Below are 17,939 nucleotides of genomic sequence, written 5' to 3' on the forward strand. Positions count from 1 at the left end.
TAATAATAATAATAATAATAATAATAATAATAATAATAATAATAATAATAATAATAATAAGGAATGCACTTGAAAAATATAATGAAAGTAATATCTATAGCCAACATAAATGACAAATGATTACAAAAATACAGACCTAAACGGAATGACACAACATACAAGGCAGTGTCTTTTCAAGAATGCAACCAAAGGAGTGAGTTATCATTGAGAACCCAGGCACCATTGAAACTGGCACATTAAATATGGGAAATATCCTATTGAGGATGAAACAATGAAACAACTACACAGTTCCCAGGAATCTTAAAGATTGCTTGCCACCATCACTATCACCCCACCAAAAGTTACAGATTTGTTGCCAGTAATTAAAAACTGTTACTGATTTGTCAGCAACTAAGGAAGTATATTTCTGCAAACGGTTACAGATTGCATTTATTCTTTTGTTTTATATCTTATGTTTTATTTATGTTGACTTTGCTATAACTTGTGGAATTATTTTAGGCAGTGCTCCATATACTGGTATGTTTACATTTTTGTTGTAAATTGTCATATTTCACTCAGGTCTGTATTTCTGTATTCATAAGCATGTTATTCACAATGGCTGCAGAGATCACCTTCATTATATTTTGCAATTGTGTTCAGTAACATTTATTTTCTTATTTGTTTATGCTTCATTCACAGCATTCTCTCCACAGATCTCTCTCTGCTGCTCCCTGTTCCACAAACTCAACTATTCAGGTCTCAAATGCTTCAAAAGATTTTGTATTTGGAATAATAAACTTTATAGCAAAATCACTCATCTTTCCAAATGCAGTGAGCATGTGTACTCTCCCCCCCACCAGTTTTCTAGCTCTCACCGTTCAATACAGTATTTTTGTGTTATTCTTTTGTATAGAGATGACCTGTTGGGATTTCATAGCTATCTTTCAATCCTAGATCTCCCAGTCTTGTGTTACTTATTGCATCTGACTAACCTAATGAGATGTTAACATGATGCCTTTGTTGTTTCTAGAGTCAGGTTCTTATTACTTTTGTGCAACCAATTTCAGAAAAGCTATATATGAAAAAAACTTCAGTATTAACAAGGACGAGGAAGAGATGTGAGCTGTAAGGATTACACATACCTATATCATGTGCTCATAATTTTATCTTCTATTCCCCCCACCCAATACTAGCCATGATGTCACCTTTGATAGACATAGTTCTCATTCACTCTTTTTCAGTCACATTCTTGAGACTTCAGGAACCACTTACAGGTTGAATCTCCCTTATCCACAATACTTGGGATCAGTAGTATTTTGGATTTTTTTCCTGGATGTTGAAATATCTGTATTTGCATATATGTACATAATGAGATATCTTGGAGATGGGAGCCAAGTCGAAACACAAAATTCATTTCTGTTTCATGTACACCTTATACACATAGCCTGAGGGCAATCTTATGCAATACTTTAAATAAAGTTTCTATACACTGAACCACCAGAAAGCAAAAGTGGCACTATTTTAGCCACCCATGAAAAAAGTTTTGGTTTTTGGAGTTTTTTGGATTTTACAATTATGGATAAGGGAGGCTCAGCCTACATTACATTTTTTCCCTGTGTACACTGCTTGGGGATGAGGATCTAGCACACAGATTATAAAGGTATCTTCTATAACATCTGAATTTTGAGTATTACTGGATTTCAGATTGGTAAAATTCACACGTTCCATATAAATGGTATCTAACTGGAGCAAAAACAATATGTACCTGAAGTCAAAGACATACTGTGTTAGTCTGGAAAATCAGTACACAAAGGGATGCGACTAGGGCCCGAAGCAGACAAGCCAAAAGGAGTGCCCAGAGTCTGCTCCCGCCTTGATCAGTCTGAGAATGCAGCAACCAAATAGCTCAATTCTACCACAGGCGGCAGCTGCAGTCCCAAACAGGCCGCTGGCAGAAGGTGATTTAGCCTGCTCCTTTTGCTGGCAGCCTCAGGCAGCCTTAGCCAGCCTCACAGCAGTTTCTTGCTGCTTCGTGGGTGTGGATCATATAAACGACAAGCCCCCAAAGTGGCCGGAAGCCACTCTATTTGGCCCATCTGTTTCAGGCCTAACTGAAAGAAAGAATCTGGTACCATAAGCTTTCGTAGATGAGCATATTTCCTCAGATGCATAGGGTGGAGTGGAGAATCGAGAGACAGACCTATGTAAGCCAGATGTGTGTGAGAATGTCAGTTGAAATTCAAAACCTTTGTAGATATAGAGATGAGGTGGCAATTTCAGTTTTAATGATGGTTACTGGGGGACAAAGGATGTTACCTAAAGCCAAGAAGAGTAGCTTACCATATGAACGAGTATGGGAATGTAGTGTGGGCACCAGAGAGGAGATGTGATGAACTGGTCAAGGGCACCCTCATGAGGATGAGGGGTTAGATAGTGCTGAAATGTGTGTTAGTCATCTTAGCCATAAGGGAACACCATTAGTAGGTTGAACAGGGACAATGGTTTCTTGGCACACTACACACTACATTTCAACAGTATCTTCCAGGAGTTATTGATCCTCCCATCCTCATGTGGGTTCTCTTGGCCAGTTCATCATATCACTTTTCTAGTTCACACACAAAGTTAATTTAGTTAAATTACGTTGTAGGAAAGTTTCTTTAACTCCTCAATTGTAAATTATAAACTACACCTATGATTAATTTTTGTCCAGTCTATGCATTCAAACTATGTGTTAAAATATGTCATTCTATGTAATTATTCAGAGAGTCAGTATGGCATAAGAGTTTGGGTGTTAGACTGACTGGAAACTGAGGTTCAAATTTTTACTCAGCTATAGAAACCCAGTGGGTGACCTTGGGCAAGTCACACTCTCTTGGCCTCAGAGGAAAGCAATGGCAAACTTCCTCTGAACAAATTCTGCCAAGAAAACCCCATGAATTGGGATTGGCCTTAAGGTCACAATAAATCAGAAATGACTTGAAGGCACACAACAACAACAACAATGTAATTACTGAGGAATACCAATACATGATCAATCAGTTGATAAATACAGCGCGCCCGCGCCATACATGGGCGCACCATACGCGGCCTTGAGCATATGCGCTCAAGCTGCGGGGCGGCGCATCCCATTCAATTGAATGGGCATGCGTGCCCGTTGTGCCCCGCGCGCTCCCGCGCACGAGCCCCATTGTTTCCAATGGGGCTCGAGCATAGGTGAAATTCGCCTTATGCGGCGGGATCCGGAACGGATCCCCCGCCTAAGGCAAGGACAGACTGTATTCATTTACAGAAACATACACGTGACAGCCATGGATGTACTAGTGCTGGACTTTGTTGCTAAGGGTAGATAATATCTTCCAATTAAAAAACAGATGTTATTTCTCCATACTATTGTGTTGCAACCCATTGGAACTTGATCCAAAATTAGTTGTATTAAATAGACTTGCTAAAGTTGCATCTATTACAATGTGTGTATATTAAGATATTTTGGAAACTATGTTGGGCCAAATTTTGTGGGGTGGATTCATTTCCCCGCCAGATACAATAGTGTGTGTGTGCGCGCACACTTCTCCAAGGTCCCATGGAAGGCCAATAAGACAGATACCTTTCACAGAACAGATACCTTTTGAATATTCAACACACCACTGTATATCTGTAGAAATTCCCTCCCAAATCTGCCCTCAAAATGTGTTCCCATGAGTAGTGGAAATACTTGGCACATCTAAAATATGCAAATGGTTATTCTTCACAAGATCCACTTCTTAAATTAACAACTCTTAGTTCCATGAAAATAAGATGGGACCCAGACGTGTTTTGTCTGAGTGGAAGGATATTGTTGCTCCATGTGGAGGGCACAATTTCTGGCACCATCCAAACCCAACCATTAGTAGCCCATCAATAACTAATATGGCCTGGCCTAAACTAAGAAAACGAGCCCTTCTTCTTTGCCATCTGACATCATCCAGCCTCAGAGGGACAGAAAGGCTGGGCAGCTGCATCTGCATTGGCCTAAAATAAGAAGAGTCCTCCCTCTTTGCCATCTGATATCAGCCAGCCTAAGAGGGAGAGAAGGGCCTGCAAGCTCCATGGCCTGGCCTAAAGTAAGAAGAGCCCTCCCTCTTTGCCATCTGACATCATCTGGCCTCAAGGGAGAATATCACATGGGAGGCTTACCATGTGTAAATCATCAGGAAATCATCAGAAATTGTGGGAAACCCTTGATCTGAATTCACACTCTCGCACGCTTCTCCTGTGAGTAAATCGTTGTGAGTAAATCGTCATGGGGGCATTGGTGCTCGCTTGTCCTGTCAGTAAAGCATTGTTGGAGCTGCCATTTGGCTATAACGGGATCTTTACTGATGGGATGAACGAGTGCAACACCTCCATAATGATTTACTCACGGGAGAAGCATGCGGGGGCGTGAACACAAATCACAGGTTTCCCACGATTTCTGATGAGTTACACACAGTAAGCCTCCTGTGTCATATTCCCCAGAGGGAGAGAAAAGTTGGTCAGCTTCATTGGGCCTGGCCTAAAAGAAGAAGGGCCCTCCTGCCAGTCTATCTGTCATGGTCCAGGCCTCAGAGAGAGTGAAGAACCACTGGATTTATTTTCCTTCTGCACTACCATTTCCTTCTCCTTTTGTGGCATGTCTTTTTTTAGATTGTAAGCCTGAGGGCAGAGAACTGTTTAATTAACTATCTGTAAGCCACTCTATTTACAGCAAATAAATAAAATAATAAATAAATGATATTCCCAAGGATCTCCTGAACCCAGAATAAGGTGGGGTTATTTTGGGTGGGAAGGAAATATTGTGAACTGAAACACAGAAAAGAGTGGGGACATATATAAATAGAAAGTTGCTTGGAAAGAGCTAGGAGCCTCTTCATCCAAGACCAAAATACTTCTGCTTACCTTTCATGCCTTTTTGGGAAAACACTAGCTTCTCTCTATATATACTGTATATACTCGACTATAAATTGACCTTATGTATAAATCGAGGGCAGTTTCTGGGGCCAAAATTATGAATTTTATTATGACCCATGGATAAGTGAGGGTAAAACTTAAGAGGCATGTAATAAAGAATCTAAAGGATGAAGCAAAAGAAAACAATGCCAAAGAACATACAAATTCCAGCAGGCATAACTATTTGTGCTCAAAGTAAAGGCTGGATGGATAAGAAAGTAAAGGGGGTTCAGTGCTTCCAGGACACTCTTGCCTTTCACCAGGGAATGATTCCTTTTTTATTGAAGTTAAAGAACAATTCTTATATTGACTCAGAGATAACTCGATTCAAGGGTTTTGGGGTCAATTTTTGACTAAAATTTCTAGACTTATATGTGATACACATCTTGAAGTAATAGAACAAAACATTATGGGAATTGAAAAGGCGTCCCTTTTTTCAATTGTACACGACAGAAATGTGTTAAGATTCCATGCTTGAAACTCCAAAAGAGAGCTTAACTGTCACTTTGTAACTTCTACAAACAGGCCTGCTCTTTACTCTAGAAGGATTGTTGCAAAACACTTACCTGTTGAAGCTGCAGGTTCCTCGGGGGTTCTGCCATAGTGTGCCATTAGTTTAAGTTTGGTTTCTTGCTTTTTGTGTTTCTTGCCTGCGTAGTGCTGTTTTGCCATCAAAGGATTATTGAATGTGGCATGACAGAGACTGCAGAATTTGTTTGGGTCAGAAGTGTTCTGATTCTCTTCATGAGAGGACACAGTAGTGGGAGGAAGATTAGCCGTCTGTTTTTGAACTGGTACAGATGCTGAAAAAATTAATCCAAAGGAAGATACAAAAACTTAAAAGACAAAGCTTTGTTTTTCCACCTGCTTTCAAGGCATGCGTCATATAAACACCCTGCCTTCAAATTGGCTGGAAGCTGCTTTCTTTTGCCTGTCTGTCTGACTCCTCTGAAAGATTTTGGTGCAGGACCTGTTCTGATGACATCTGTCAAGATACATACCACTGTAATGGCTATGAAGGAATGGACTGACACCAGCATGCAAATTCTCAAATAGAAAGTATGTTTCCCTGAAATCTCTCATTTGTACAATGGATACTCAAGAGAGCTGGGCTATTATGACAAGGACTTTTCATGTGCAAACATTGTGGGACAATTCTTCTGCATCTTCCTGATCATACCTTCTGCTTTAGGAGTCTGCTGCTTCAGCTTCAGATTCTTGGCATGAGTTTTGCCTAGGTAGTGGGAGTTAGCCACAACAGGGGAGGAAAAGGTCATGTTACAGATGGGGCAGCATTTGTTTCTGTCTTCTCCATTGTTGCTCTGCTGTTGGCAAAAAGGAAAACAAACTGACTGTCTCTAAAGAGATTGAGGAAAAATGTAGAAATAAAAATATTCCAAGTTGAGGAACCTGACTGTAATTTGTTAATGCAACTTCAGGCTATTATCTACTGAACAATTTTGACTTTATTTGAAGAAGCTAAAGATTAAATTTGTCTTGCTGCTTGATATGTCTTGTTGAAAGAATTAAACAGAACATATCAAGCAGCAAGACAGATTTACTCTTTCTAGGCAGCTCTTTTGATAAACACTGAATTAACAGTGTTTATCTTGGTAAACACTGAAGACTGAAGCCTAGTTTTCAAACCAAGGATGGAAACGTTCACTATAAATATGGTGTATAATGTTTTAAAATGAGTTATCTTCTTTCACTCAGCTTCTATGCATTATTCTCCATATACAAGTACGCATTTGTTTAGGTGAGCACATTTTAAATGCATGTTTACTCTACCAGAATAAAGCATGGACTTTTTCTTATGAAAGTGCCTGGTCATAGAAACACCTTTGGCCCATAGCCCTATACACTGCTCCCTCGGGTTACGAAATTAATTCGTTCCGCGGCCGCTTTCGTAACCCGAAAAGCCTTCGTAAGCCGAAATGCCATAGGCGCTAATGGGGAAAAGCCGCGATTCCGTGCGAAAAAGCCGAAAAAAGCACCAAAATTTTTTTCGTAACCCGAAAAACATTCGTAACCCGGAACAATTATTTCCTATGGGATTTTTTCGTATCCCGGAAATTTCGTAACCTGGGTATTTCGTATCCCGAGGTACCACTGTAATTGAAGAAATGCTATACTGAGTAGATTTGTCAGTCTTTTCAGTACATTAAACGTATTAGCTTTCTCCCACTTTGACGTCTGACTTTACTGTCATTACCTCATTTGTATCCAACTTTATTTTCTTACTCTGGGTGAGCTCCTCCTCACCATGGATAGTCATGTACCGCCGAACTTTGTTTGCATGTTTCTTGCTCTGGAGGAACAAAAAACAAAGAGCAATATAAATGTACTGGGTATTCTACATGTAAAGCAACTGTTTCGGCCTATAGCTTGACGCATACCTGATAATGAGCAAGCTTCTGGGACTCAGAGATGAGCACTGCACTACATACTTTGCACTGAGTATCCGTAAAGATGTGGCTGTTCTCTTTGATCAGACGGTCCACTGCAAAAAGCAAGTATACCAATCTTAAAAAACAAATGGGAAGGTCTGGCAAGGGCATAGCTATCCTCAGGGGCTATGCCAGAATCAGTCTGCTAGCTGTCTTCACCAGCTTCTAACAATGGTCATGACAAACATGTGACTTCAGAGTTCTGTACTCACAATTCTAATTCCTCAGTCAGGAAAAAGTAATGTAAATGCTTGTGAGAGACAAGAAAGGAAAATTACATATATCTATTTAATTCTCACCACATGGGAGAAAATGTACATAATTAATGGAGAAAGAAAAGATATCGCTCACTAGTAACAAAGCAAAATAATAAAATGTCTGTTTCTTTGCTATACTGCAGGGCAAATTTGCTCTCATGACTGAACTGTATAACTGAACAATTTACTAGATAAAGGGCAGGTTTATGATACTTAAAGACACAGAGGCAGGAATAAGGTTATTTCACATACTAGGATGCCAGTTCAAAATTAAACTATTTCAAATCCTTCATTTAATAATCTACCTTGTAAATAATGCTATTCAAGTCAGAAGGGAAAACAGTTCTTCCTGGCACTGATCTATGTTCATTTTAAATACAATGCCAATGCTTATGTACAGTAAGTCTTCAACTAATAGTCAGACCTGGTCTACCATACCCAGTGTCTCATACTCTGCCTACTGCCTCATCTGGTATCAAAGGGTTGCTATGGCCTGCAACACAATTAGACTGTGTGTATATCTAACAATGATGATTTTAGAAGGAAAAAGCTGCTGTTTGCACACTGATTTCAGAAGCAGACCGGAAAACTGCAAGTGTGTGGGCTTAAAATCTACTTAGCTATGACTAATCTGTAATTGTCTTTAAAAACATATTCCATCCATTAATTTTACAAAATCAAGCAAATCAGTATATTGATATGACAAACTGCACTTCAAATATACTGTCATTAACCACATTAGAAATGATCTCATTTGAATTATGTCCGCTAGTTGCAAGTAACAGCATAAAGGAATTAAGACACACTCTCCAACCTGTGACACCTTAAAATACCAACAGACTTAATGCAGTTTAAGCATTTACTCATTAAAGCCCACTTTGCAGGGTTGGGAAAAAAACGTTAAAAAAGCCCAACCAATATAGATCATGATGGTGGTGGTGGAGTGTTCTTCAAATTTGTTGCCTCACAGTACACACCTTGAGAATTTGTGGATATGATCGCTGACAGGAGTCCGGCCTGCTGCAGTGCTTGAAAGGGGGGGGGGGGGGGTTGAAAGAAGACCAGACAGTGCCCCCCATCTTCTGATCCCCCTCCATTCCTTCCCAGCTAATACCACTATTTGTATCCCGCCTCTCCGTGTATTGGATCAAGGTGGGTAACAACGAACAAAAACAATAAAACCAAACATGACTATCAATAGATAAAAGCATAACAGGACATATTAGATCCTAGTTCCCCAATGTGTCTCCCACCCTAAATACCATTAAAAACAATTCCCAATAAAATGGTTAATAAAATAAATAAAAATAAATCAAGATCAAAGTCCAGTGGGTACAGCTAAATAAAGGACAGAGTGAAAATTCTGAGGAGATCAGTTTGGGAAGGCCTGCCAAAAGAGATTCGTTTTTATTGCCTTCTTAAAGGCCTCCAAAGATGTTAGATGGCGGATCTCATCCAGCAGATCATTCCAGATTTTTGGAGCGGCAACAGAGAATGTCCTGTGGGAAGTCATCTTCAGTCTAGTTCTCTCTAACTGCTGTAGGTTCTTCTCAGAGGACCTGAGAGTGCGGGAAGGATTGTAAGGGAGGAGGCATTCCGTCAGGTAAGCTGGGCCCAAGCCATGCAGGGCTTTATAGGTAATAATCAACACCTTATACTGTGCACGGAAGCTAATGGGCAGCCAGTGTAGGGATTTTAAGATAGGTGTAATAAAATCAAATTTGGAACTCCTTGTCACCAATCTGGTTGCCATATTTTGCACCAATTGCAGCTTCCAAACATGGCATGAGGGTTGCCCCACGTGCAGCGCATTGCAGAAACCGAGATGAAAGGTTACCAGTGAATGTACAACTGTTTCTAGGTTTTCCCGTTCCAGGAAGGGTCATAGCTGGCGAATCAGCCGAAGCTGATAATGGGTGCTCCTGGCTGTCGCATCCACCTGGGATGACAGCTGAAGTGATGAATCCAGGAGCACCCCCAAGCTACGGACACAGTCCTTTAGGGAAAGCTTATCACCATACCCGGATTGGATTGCCTATAGCGAGTACCTCCCTGTTTTACTTGGATTCAATTTAAGTCTATTTTCCCTCATTCAATCAATTACTGACTTCAGGCAGTCATTCAGAGGGGAGATGCCTTCCTTGGTAACTGAAGCAGTCTGAGACATGGAAAAACAAATGTGGGTGTTATCAGCATACTGATAACACCCTGCCCCATGTCTCTGGATGATCTGTACATTTTTCCGTGTTCAAATTTATTTTGTAAATTTTGGGTTTCTAATCTATTCAGGTCATTTTGAATTTAATCCTCTCCTCTGGGGTATTAGTGCCTCCTTCCCCCCTAATAACAACAATAATAATAATTCAATATGTATTAAAACAGTATTTCTTATAATAGATTTATAAGCTATTATTCTTTAATTAACTACCTTTTACATTAGTCATCTCACTCATAGTCACTTATGATAGCCACAATGTAATGACTTTAGTAGTTATGGTTTAACCATTAATATTGTTTTAATGCAAGATACCCTGTTTTCAATTATCTGTAAAGACATCTATGACTTTTCACATTTTTAGCTGTTAAATGATTTTATTTTTGGTTTATTTCTGATTTAATGATTACTCTCCATATGCTCTATGGAGCTAAAGGAAAATAGTGGGAATAAAATTTTGTCTCCTATTCCAACAAGCAACAACAATTAAATTTTTTAAAAAAATGTAAAAAGAACTTGCTGTACAAATAGCCCTTAGTACAGTATTTCTGCTAATGTATCAGATAATCACAAGATTCTCCAGTGCTGTTGCAGATGTTTGCTAGTGTTCATGTTTAGAATCAGAGAGCAGGTAGTGAAGATATGTATTCCGTATGAATGCACAGCAATCAACTATTTTACTAGAGCACATTGTTACAGAATTACAGATCTTGGAAAAGGATGGATGAAACACTGAGATCATTTTAAATTAATTCATTTACCCTATATTGCACCCTGTGGGACTAAGGCTGGTCAGAACAGTATATAGCTAAGTTTATCAGTTAATGACTAAAAGCCTGTCCATACAAAAATGTCTATGGGTCTGTATGCACGTGTCAAAAGGCCTGTGTCCCCCCTGGCCTTGGATATGCAGGCCAATACCCCCAAGCCAGAATTGGGTAGACCCACTGTTTGCCACAGATCTTCTAGGAAACTCAGTGGCAACACCCAAAAGATTGGACAGTCCCGCATGCGCCTTATCTTCCTCCACTGTTGCTGCTACTGAGAAGACCTTCATTGCAGCCTCTGATGTGGAAAGGGGGTGCCTGGCCATGTGAGTGTAGCCAGGTGCCCTGTTTCCACGTCAGATACTGCAATGGGGGTCTTTTCATTAGACGCAATGGTGGATAAAGGTAAGAGGCGTGAAGTGACAGGTGGGTAACTGCCACCCATCCCTATGCCAGGCAGGGGACTGACCTTGGTCAGGGTATCATAGGCTTGGCCTGTGCCTCCTGAAGGAAGGACAGCACAGAAGAGAGCCAGACTAGTCTGCTGTGGAGATGGAGTTCTACAGCCTGGAAGCAGCCACCAAGAAGGTGTTCTTATATGTCCTCACCAATGTGGCTGGGATGGTTACAGGACTAAAAAAACCTCCCAGGAAGATCTCAAAACTGAGGAGTTTTATGGGGAGATACACTCTACTTATTAAAAAGTGTTGCATTTTCCCTTTTCTTTTTATTTCCATTTGGCAGCAAATACGCTTAATTGTATAGAAGCATTAGTTATCTGGATCCTCCCAAAGGGTTATTAATCCAGGCAAAGGTTATTGCTCAACTTGCTGTTTCCACACTTAATTTAGACCTAGTTGACATGTAGAAGATGTACAGACAGACCTGGACCATTTGTTCCTGCCATGTACTTTAAGTCATATGAAAGATGAATTCTAAACTAGGTCCAAAACACATTGCAGGAATAATCCAGTTTGAGACTGCTTTAACTGCCCTAGCTCAATGATAGGGAACTGTAGTTTTGTGAGACTTCTAGCCTTCTCTGCCAGACAGCTCTTGGCCACAATAAACTACAATTCCCAGGATTCCCTAGCACTGAGCCAGGGCAGTTAAAGTGGTCTCAAACTGGATTATTTCTACTGTCTGTGTTTTGGACCCAAGAAACCCTTTGTTTTTTGTATTGTATCAATTCACAGTGTAGAGTCATACAGCATGTTGTGTTGTAGTACTCAGATGATTTTGCTTTTGGTCTCCTACTCTTACCAAGGCACTTGAAACTGAAGAGAAGAATCAGATTCCAAAAATTCCAAAGCAACTAGTTCTTTAAAGAGACTTTTGCTCTCCCATTTTTAGTGTTCTGGTTGGCATCTAAGCAAGAGTAGTATGGTATGTAGCTATGCCATATGGTCCAACATGCCAGTAATTATCAGGCCATTAAAAAATGCCAATCAGCATTTAAAGAAACTACATATCTATGTGTATGTTGGAAAGTGATCTTCTAGTACAGCATGTGTCCATTTACAAGGCATATTTATATTCCACACACCAAATTATTCTGCTTAAACTCAGGCAAAGTTATGTCCTATCACAAGAACATGTATCTTTCCTTCTTCTTCTTGGAATCCAACCTGTCATGCAACCTTCGCCGCAAATGACTTTCAAATTACTGCATATAACTATGGTTGTACGTATGTCTACAACAACAAGAAAATAGGTTAGTACAGACATTATGTGCAAGGATCAAGGTTTTGATGATTGCAGCTCTTAGAAAAATAAAATAATAGCATGGGCTGGCCCAAAGTCCATCAAAATCTAATGAAAACATGGACTGAAAAGTTGAAGAGATTTCACTAGAAATATCTCAGAACAGCCATGAAATAACAGTTTACAGGAAAAGTAATTTCTCAAATGCTGTTGAGAACAGCAGAGACCATTTTCTATATATATAAAAGCAGAACAAGAAATAGCAAGTTTAAATGGAGCCTGGACATACTGCATTTATTTCCATCAAAGGATCACAAATGGATCATACCAATAAAACAACAGTGAGGGGAAGCTTTAAAATACTATAAGCATCAATAATGTTATAAGAAGTGACTATATTTCACCTTTGCTGACATAAATACCAGGAAAGATTTTAGAGCAGATCACTAAACAGCCTGTAAATATTTAGAAAGAAATATCACAATCACAAAAAGTCAACATAGGGGGCCGTACAGACAGGACAAAATAATGCTGCTTCAGGTCTCTTTGGAGGTATGTTGTTTAAATGACACACACATCTTAAGAGGCCAGAAGCTGCACCAAAGCTGGAGCATGGCTTTGGCATGGCTTCTGGCCTGTTAGGACACATGCATCATTTGAACAGCATACCTCCAAAGTGACTTGAAGCAACTTTATTTTGGCCTGTCTGTACAGGCTCATGGGTTTCTCAAAAACATGTCTTGCCATACTAATCTAATAATAATAATAATAATAATAATAATTTGTTTTATTTATATACCGCTGTTCCAAAGATCATAGCGGTGAACAGCAAGTAAGCTAATTAGCAAGTAAGCTAATTTGCCCCCAACAGTCTGGGTACTCATTTTAGTGACCTTGGAAGGATGCAAGCCTGAGTTGAGCTTGGGCCCTTTTGCTGGTCTTGAACTCGCAACCTTGTGGTTTTGAGTGAATGGCTGCAGTACAGGCATTTAACCACTGCGCCACCAGGGCTCCTTTTTTTGATAAAATTTTGATAATTTTTTTTGATAAAAATTGATAAGATTTTTGATAAAATCTTTTTTTGATAAAATTACCAGCTTGGTAGATGAAGGGAATGCTGTGGATGTAGCATATCTTGATTTCTGTAAGTAAGGCTGTTGACAAAGTCCCCCATGATATTTTGGCAAAAAAGCTAGTAAAATGTGGCCTAGACAATGCTACTATTAGCTGGATTTGTACTTGACTGATTGAACGCAAAGGGTGCTAACTAATGGCTCCTTTAATCCTGGAGAGATGTGACCAGTGGGGTGCCACAGGATTCTGCCCTGGGCCAAGTGCTATTCAACAACTTTATCAGTGATGTGGATGAAGTGACTCCACAGTGACTTGGAGGGTAAACCCTTCCCCAGGCTTTGTCTCCGTGGCTGGTAGCTCAGGCTGCTCTCCGGTGGGCTGGGAAGAGGGTAATCCCCTGGCTGGGGATTCAGACCCCTCTCCAGCCATCATATACCTTAGGCCCAAGAAGGGAGAGGGGAGGAAAGGAAGGGAAGAAGGCCAAGAAAAAAAAAGCCGATCCTGTAGAAAGGTAGCTAGCTTTTCCAGATGTAGCTTCTTCTTCTTCTTCTTCTTCTTCTTCTTATTATTATTATTATTATTATTATTATTATTATTATTATTATTATATTTTCTTATACCCTGCCTTTCTCCCAATACACAGACTACTAGGAGCACAGACACAAAGACTAGCTTCTGAAGGGAGATAACCACTCCCATGGGGACCAGGTTTTGTTTTGTTTTTTCCTGTCTAGTAGGAGCAAGTGGGAGGAGGAAATAGAGGGTCTGCTTATCAAATTTGCAGATGATCCAAATTAGGAGGGGTTGCTACCAGTCTAGAGGACAGGATCAAAATTCAAAATGTATGTATTGATGTTTTCTTTCAAATATTTATATCCTGCCTTTCTCCCACAAGGGGATTCATATACCTTAATCTTTACAGATTAGAAAGCTGGGCCAAAATTGACAAAATGAATTGTAACGGATAAATGTAAGGTACTACACTTAGAGGGAGAAAAATGAGATGCAGACACACAAGATGGGAGACATCTGGCTTGACATGAATTCATGTGAAAGGAACCTAGGAGTCCTAGTAGACCACAAGTTGAACATAGGTCAACAGTATGATGCTGCAGCTAGAAAAGCCAATGAGAGTCTAGGCTGCATCAACAGAAGTATAGTGTCTATATTAAGGGAAGTAATAGTGCCACTCTATTCTGCTTTGGTCAAGCCTCATCTAGAACTGTGTCCAGTTCTGGGCACCACAATTCCAAAAGGATGTTGACAAGATGGAACGTTTCCAGATGAGGGCAACCAAAATGGTGAAGGGTCTGGAAACTATGTCCTATGAGGAGCTACTTAGGGGGTTCGGTATGTTTAGCATGGAGAAGAGAAGGTCAAGAGGTGATATGACAGCCCTGTTTTAATATTTGAAGGGATGTCATAATGAAGATGGAGCAAGTTTGTTTTCAGCAGCTCCTGAGAACAGGACCCAGAGCAATGGATTTAAAGTGCAGGAAAAGAGATTCCACCTCAACACTGAGATGAATGTCCTAACAGTAAGAGCTGTTTAACAGTGGAACACACTGCCTTGGAGAGCAGTGGAGTCTCCTTTGGAGGTTTTTAAACAGGATGGATGGCCATCTGTCAGAGATACTGGATTATATATTCCTGTATGGCAAGGGTTTGGAACTGATTACCCCTGAAGCTTCTTTCAACTCTTTGATTGTATGATTCCATGATTTTCCTATAGTAACTAACATGCTTCCACAAAATCAATAAAAAAGGAAATAGCAAATGCAAAGTGCTACACATCACCAACATAGCACATTACTAAAACAAAAAGGACAAAAAAGGAATGAACACCTAAATATTCCAATGGCATTTCAAGGAAGGAAACATGCCTCTAAACATGCAAGATCAGCACCAAAAACTTCATGCCTCAATGAAACTGATGTTTGTAGCAGCTAATGAATACTCAGTAACTCTGAACTGATTCTTCAGGGGGGACTCTGACTTTTGTGCATCCCAGGTGGGCTTTAAAACACTGAAATTTTATCTGCAGAACTTGAAATTCCAAGTTAATACTAGCAGTTTATCTGCTTGCTTATTTGTTAAATTTATAACCAAACTTTCCATTAATAATATTTAAGACAACAAACAGTAACAACAGAAACACTGTATGTATTTGCACTAACCCTTTCAATGACTTGATGGAACAGTAAACAAAGCAACTACAGCTTTGCTTGCCTGCTAATGCTTCAGTCCCACCACCCAACCCTATCAACCTGCTTGGCAGAACATCTAGAATCCGGCTGGTTACAGCAAGTGTCTGGGAATACAAAACAGAATCGGTGACTGGTTCAGCAATTCAAGACAGGGTGGGCAAGGCATGGCCCATTGGCTGTATGCACCTCAAGCCCCTTTTTATGCCCGCACCAAACACCTCAAGAAAAATATACTCCCTCAACACTATAGCCAGCAACCAACAGTGACACTGACTAACACAGTGCTGAAACAGAGTGTTTGATGCTGCCCCTTTGATCGTTGGAGCCGTAACAACCACACACTATGGCCCCAATCCAGCTTTTTGCCCTGGAAAATGCCACCTTTTCTGCCATCATGGCTTTTTGGTGCTCCTGTGGCATGTGCTGTCTAAATGTAGTGCTGCCGGAGTGCTGAAAAGCTGCCCCTGTGTGGACAGTGGAGCAGTGTAATGTCGGCTTCAGGGCAGCATCAGAGCATGTGTTGTGCATATGCCACACACCCCAAAGCTGTGAATCAACTAATTCAGCCAGGAAGCACTTGCTTATTTATTTGACCCCTGTTCTCCCAGGATAGAACCCACAGCAGATTCCACAACAACAAATTAGAAATGTTTACAAAAAGTTTAAACCCAATTTAAAACACCATATTAACCCCCCTCCCAAAAAAACCTGATTTGTTTGGAAGCATTTTAAAGGCTAGTAGCCAGTTTGTATTGGTGGTGTTGGTTTTGTTACTTCACTAAGGGCATTAACCTACCAGTAACTTAAAAGTTCATAGTATTCCAACTTGATTTTAAGCAGAGATATGGAATGAAAAATTATTCATGAAATATTTTCCAACGTGAAAATGCTATGGAGACAAGCACTGATAAACTCCAATGTTCAGTAGAACAGATGAATGTATGCTCTGCTAAATTTGTTTCTATTTTGCAAAATTTCTTGATTCTCAATCAGTCTCAAAGACAAGCAGTAAAAATAGAATGTGGTAAGTTCCCTGTGCTCACTCACATACTTCCAATAAAATGTTCAACTAGTCGTACTGAATCAGTTTTTTCTCAACTTGAAATGAAACTGATAAATTGTCCAGAGTGAGCGAATTAAGCTGAAGGTACAATAGTTATATATCAGTATGTCATTTAAAAAAAAAAACAACAGTGTTCTTTGAGGTGCAGTTGCTTTTTAATAAATGTAAGAGAAATATACATTTCAATATTTCAATAAAATATTTTCCACATAAAACTTTGAAAGTCTTTGAACAAAATATCTGAAGCAAACATGCTAATTGAAGTAATACTATTTCATAGAATCACAGAGTTGGAAGAGACCTCAAGGGCGATTCAGTCCAAGCCCCTGCCATGCAGGAAGACACAGCCAAAGGTCTCCCTACAGATGGCTGTCCAGCCACTGTTTAAAAACCTGCAAAGGAGACTCCATCACACTCCAAGGCTTGTATTCCACTGTCAGTTTTAGAGGAATGGTAAATTTTCCCAGTTCTACTTTCCCCAGAGAGCTCACATCACTGATTTATACTCAAAAGAATATTTTACAATGAATTTAATATAGTCTGCAATAATTAACTTAAAACAAGATTTTCCCATTTAGTTAGGCTATTTAATAATTTCTACTTGTTCTACATGAATATAATTTTAATGGATTTTAACTCAAAAACATAAAAACACATGCAAACCTAAGAGGCAGAGATATCAATAGCCTGGCAAAATAGCAGCCCTCACTCAACAGTTGTATACACCTGATTTAAGAGGATAGTGTCAGTTTCCAGGTTCTAATCTGGAAACTAATGGTGACTTGTTTACTGGGCAGTTTCCACACCTGCATCAAAGAGTTGGTTACTACCATTTGTAGCTCTAAACGACCTAGAATTGGTCCACCTGAAGAAATTCTTACTCCCTTATGTTCTTACTTGATTAGTAAGGTAATCTTCAGAGGGTCTTCTCTTGAGTTTTGTTCCTCACAAAGCTGTAAAAGGTGGCTATCAGTTGTGCTGTTTTGTGGCCGTGTATGCAGTCTTTTAATGACTTTTAAAGGGCTTAACTTTTGTTTAGGTGACACTGATGTTTCTGTACAGCTATTAACGTGTTTGCCTTGAGGCCCATTGTTGTGAAAAGGTCATTTTCAAAAGTTAAATAAATAAATAAATAGCCTTTTCAGCTCTTTACAAGGGAAATCCAGCTATCATTTCCTTTACTAGCATTTAGTGTCAGGCTAAGGCCTTCCTGAGTGGTAGTCAGCTGTTACTTATTTTTACTACTTGGGTTTTAAGG

The 17,939-nt window shown here is 39.8% G+C and overlaps 1 protein-coding gene across 1 annotated transcript in view; it reads right to left on the reverse strand.

Moving 5' to 3' along the window:
* Positions 1 to 17,939, reverse strand: part of ZNF346 (zinc finger protein 346) — a 38,734-nt gene that overhangs the window by 14,497 nt on the left and 6,298 nt on the right. The window contains exons 2-5 of the mRNA XM_042451894.1: positions 7,344 to 7,447; positions 7,160 to 7,255; positions 6,125 to 6,266; positions 5,511 to 5,747 (exon numbers count right to left, since the gene is read on the reverse strand). Coding sequence (XP_042307828.1) covers positions 5,511 to 5,747; positions 6,125 to 6,266; positions 7,160 to 7,255; positions 7,344 to 7,447 — 579 coding nt within the window. The remainder of the gene's footprint in view (positions 1 to 5,510; positions 5,748 to 6,124; positions 6,267 to 7,159; positions 7,256 to 7,343; positions 7,448 to 17,939) is intronic.

This window comes from Sceloporus undulatus, chromosome 2, assembly GCF_019175285.1.
Source record: "Sceloporus undulatus isolate JIND9_A2432 ecotype Alabama chromosome 2, SceUnd_v1.1, whole genome shotgun sequence".
Lineage (NCBI taxonomy): Eukaryota > Metazoa > Chordata > Lepidosauria > Squamata > Phrynosomatidae > Sceloporus > Sceloporus undulatus.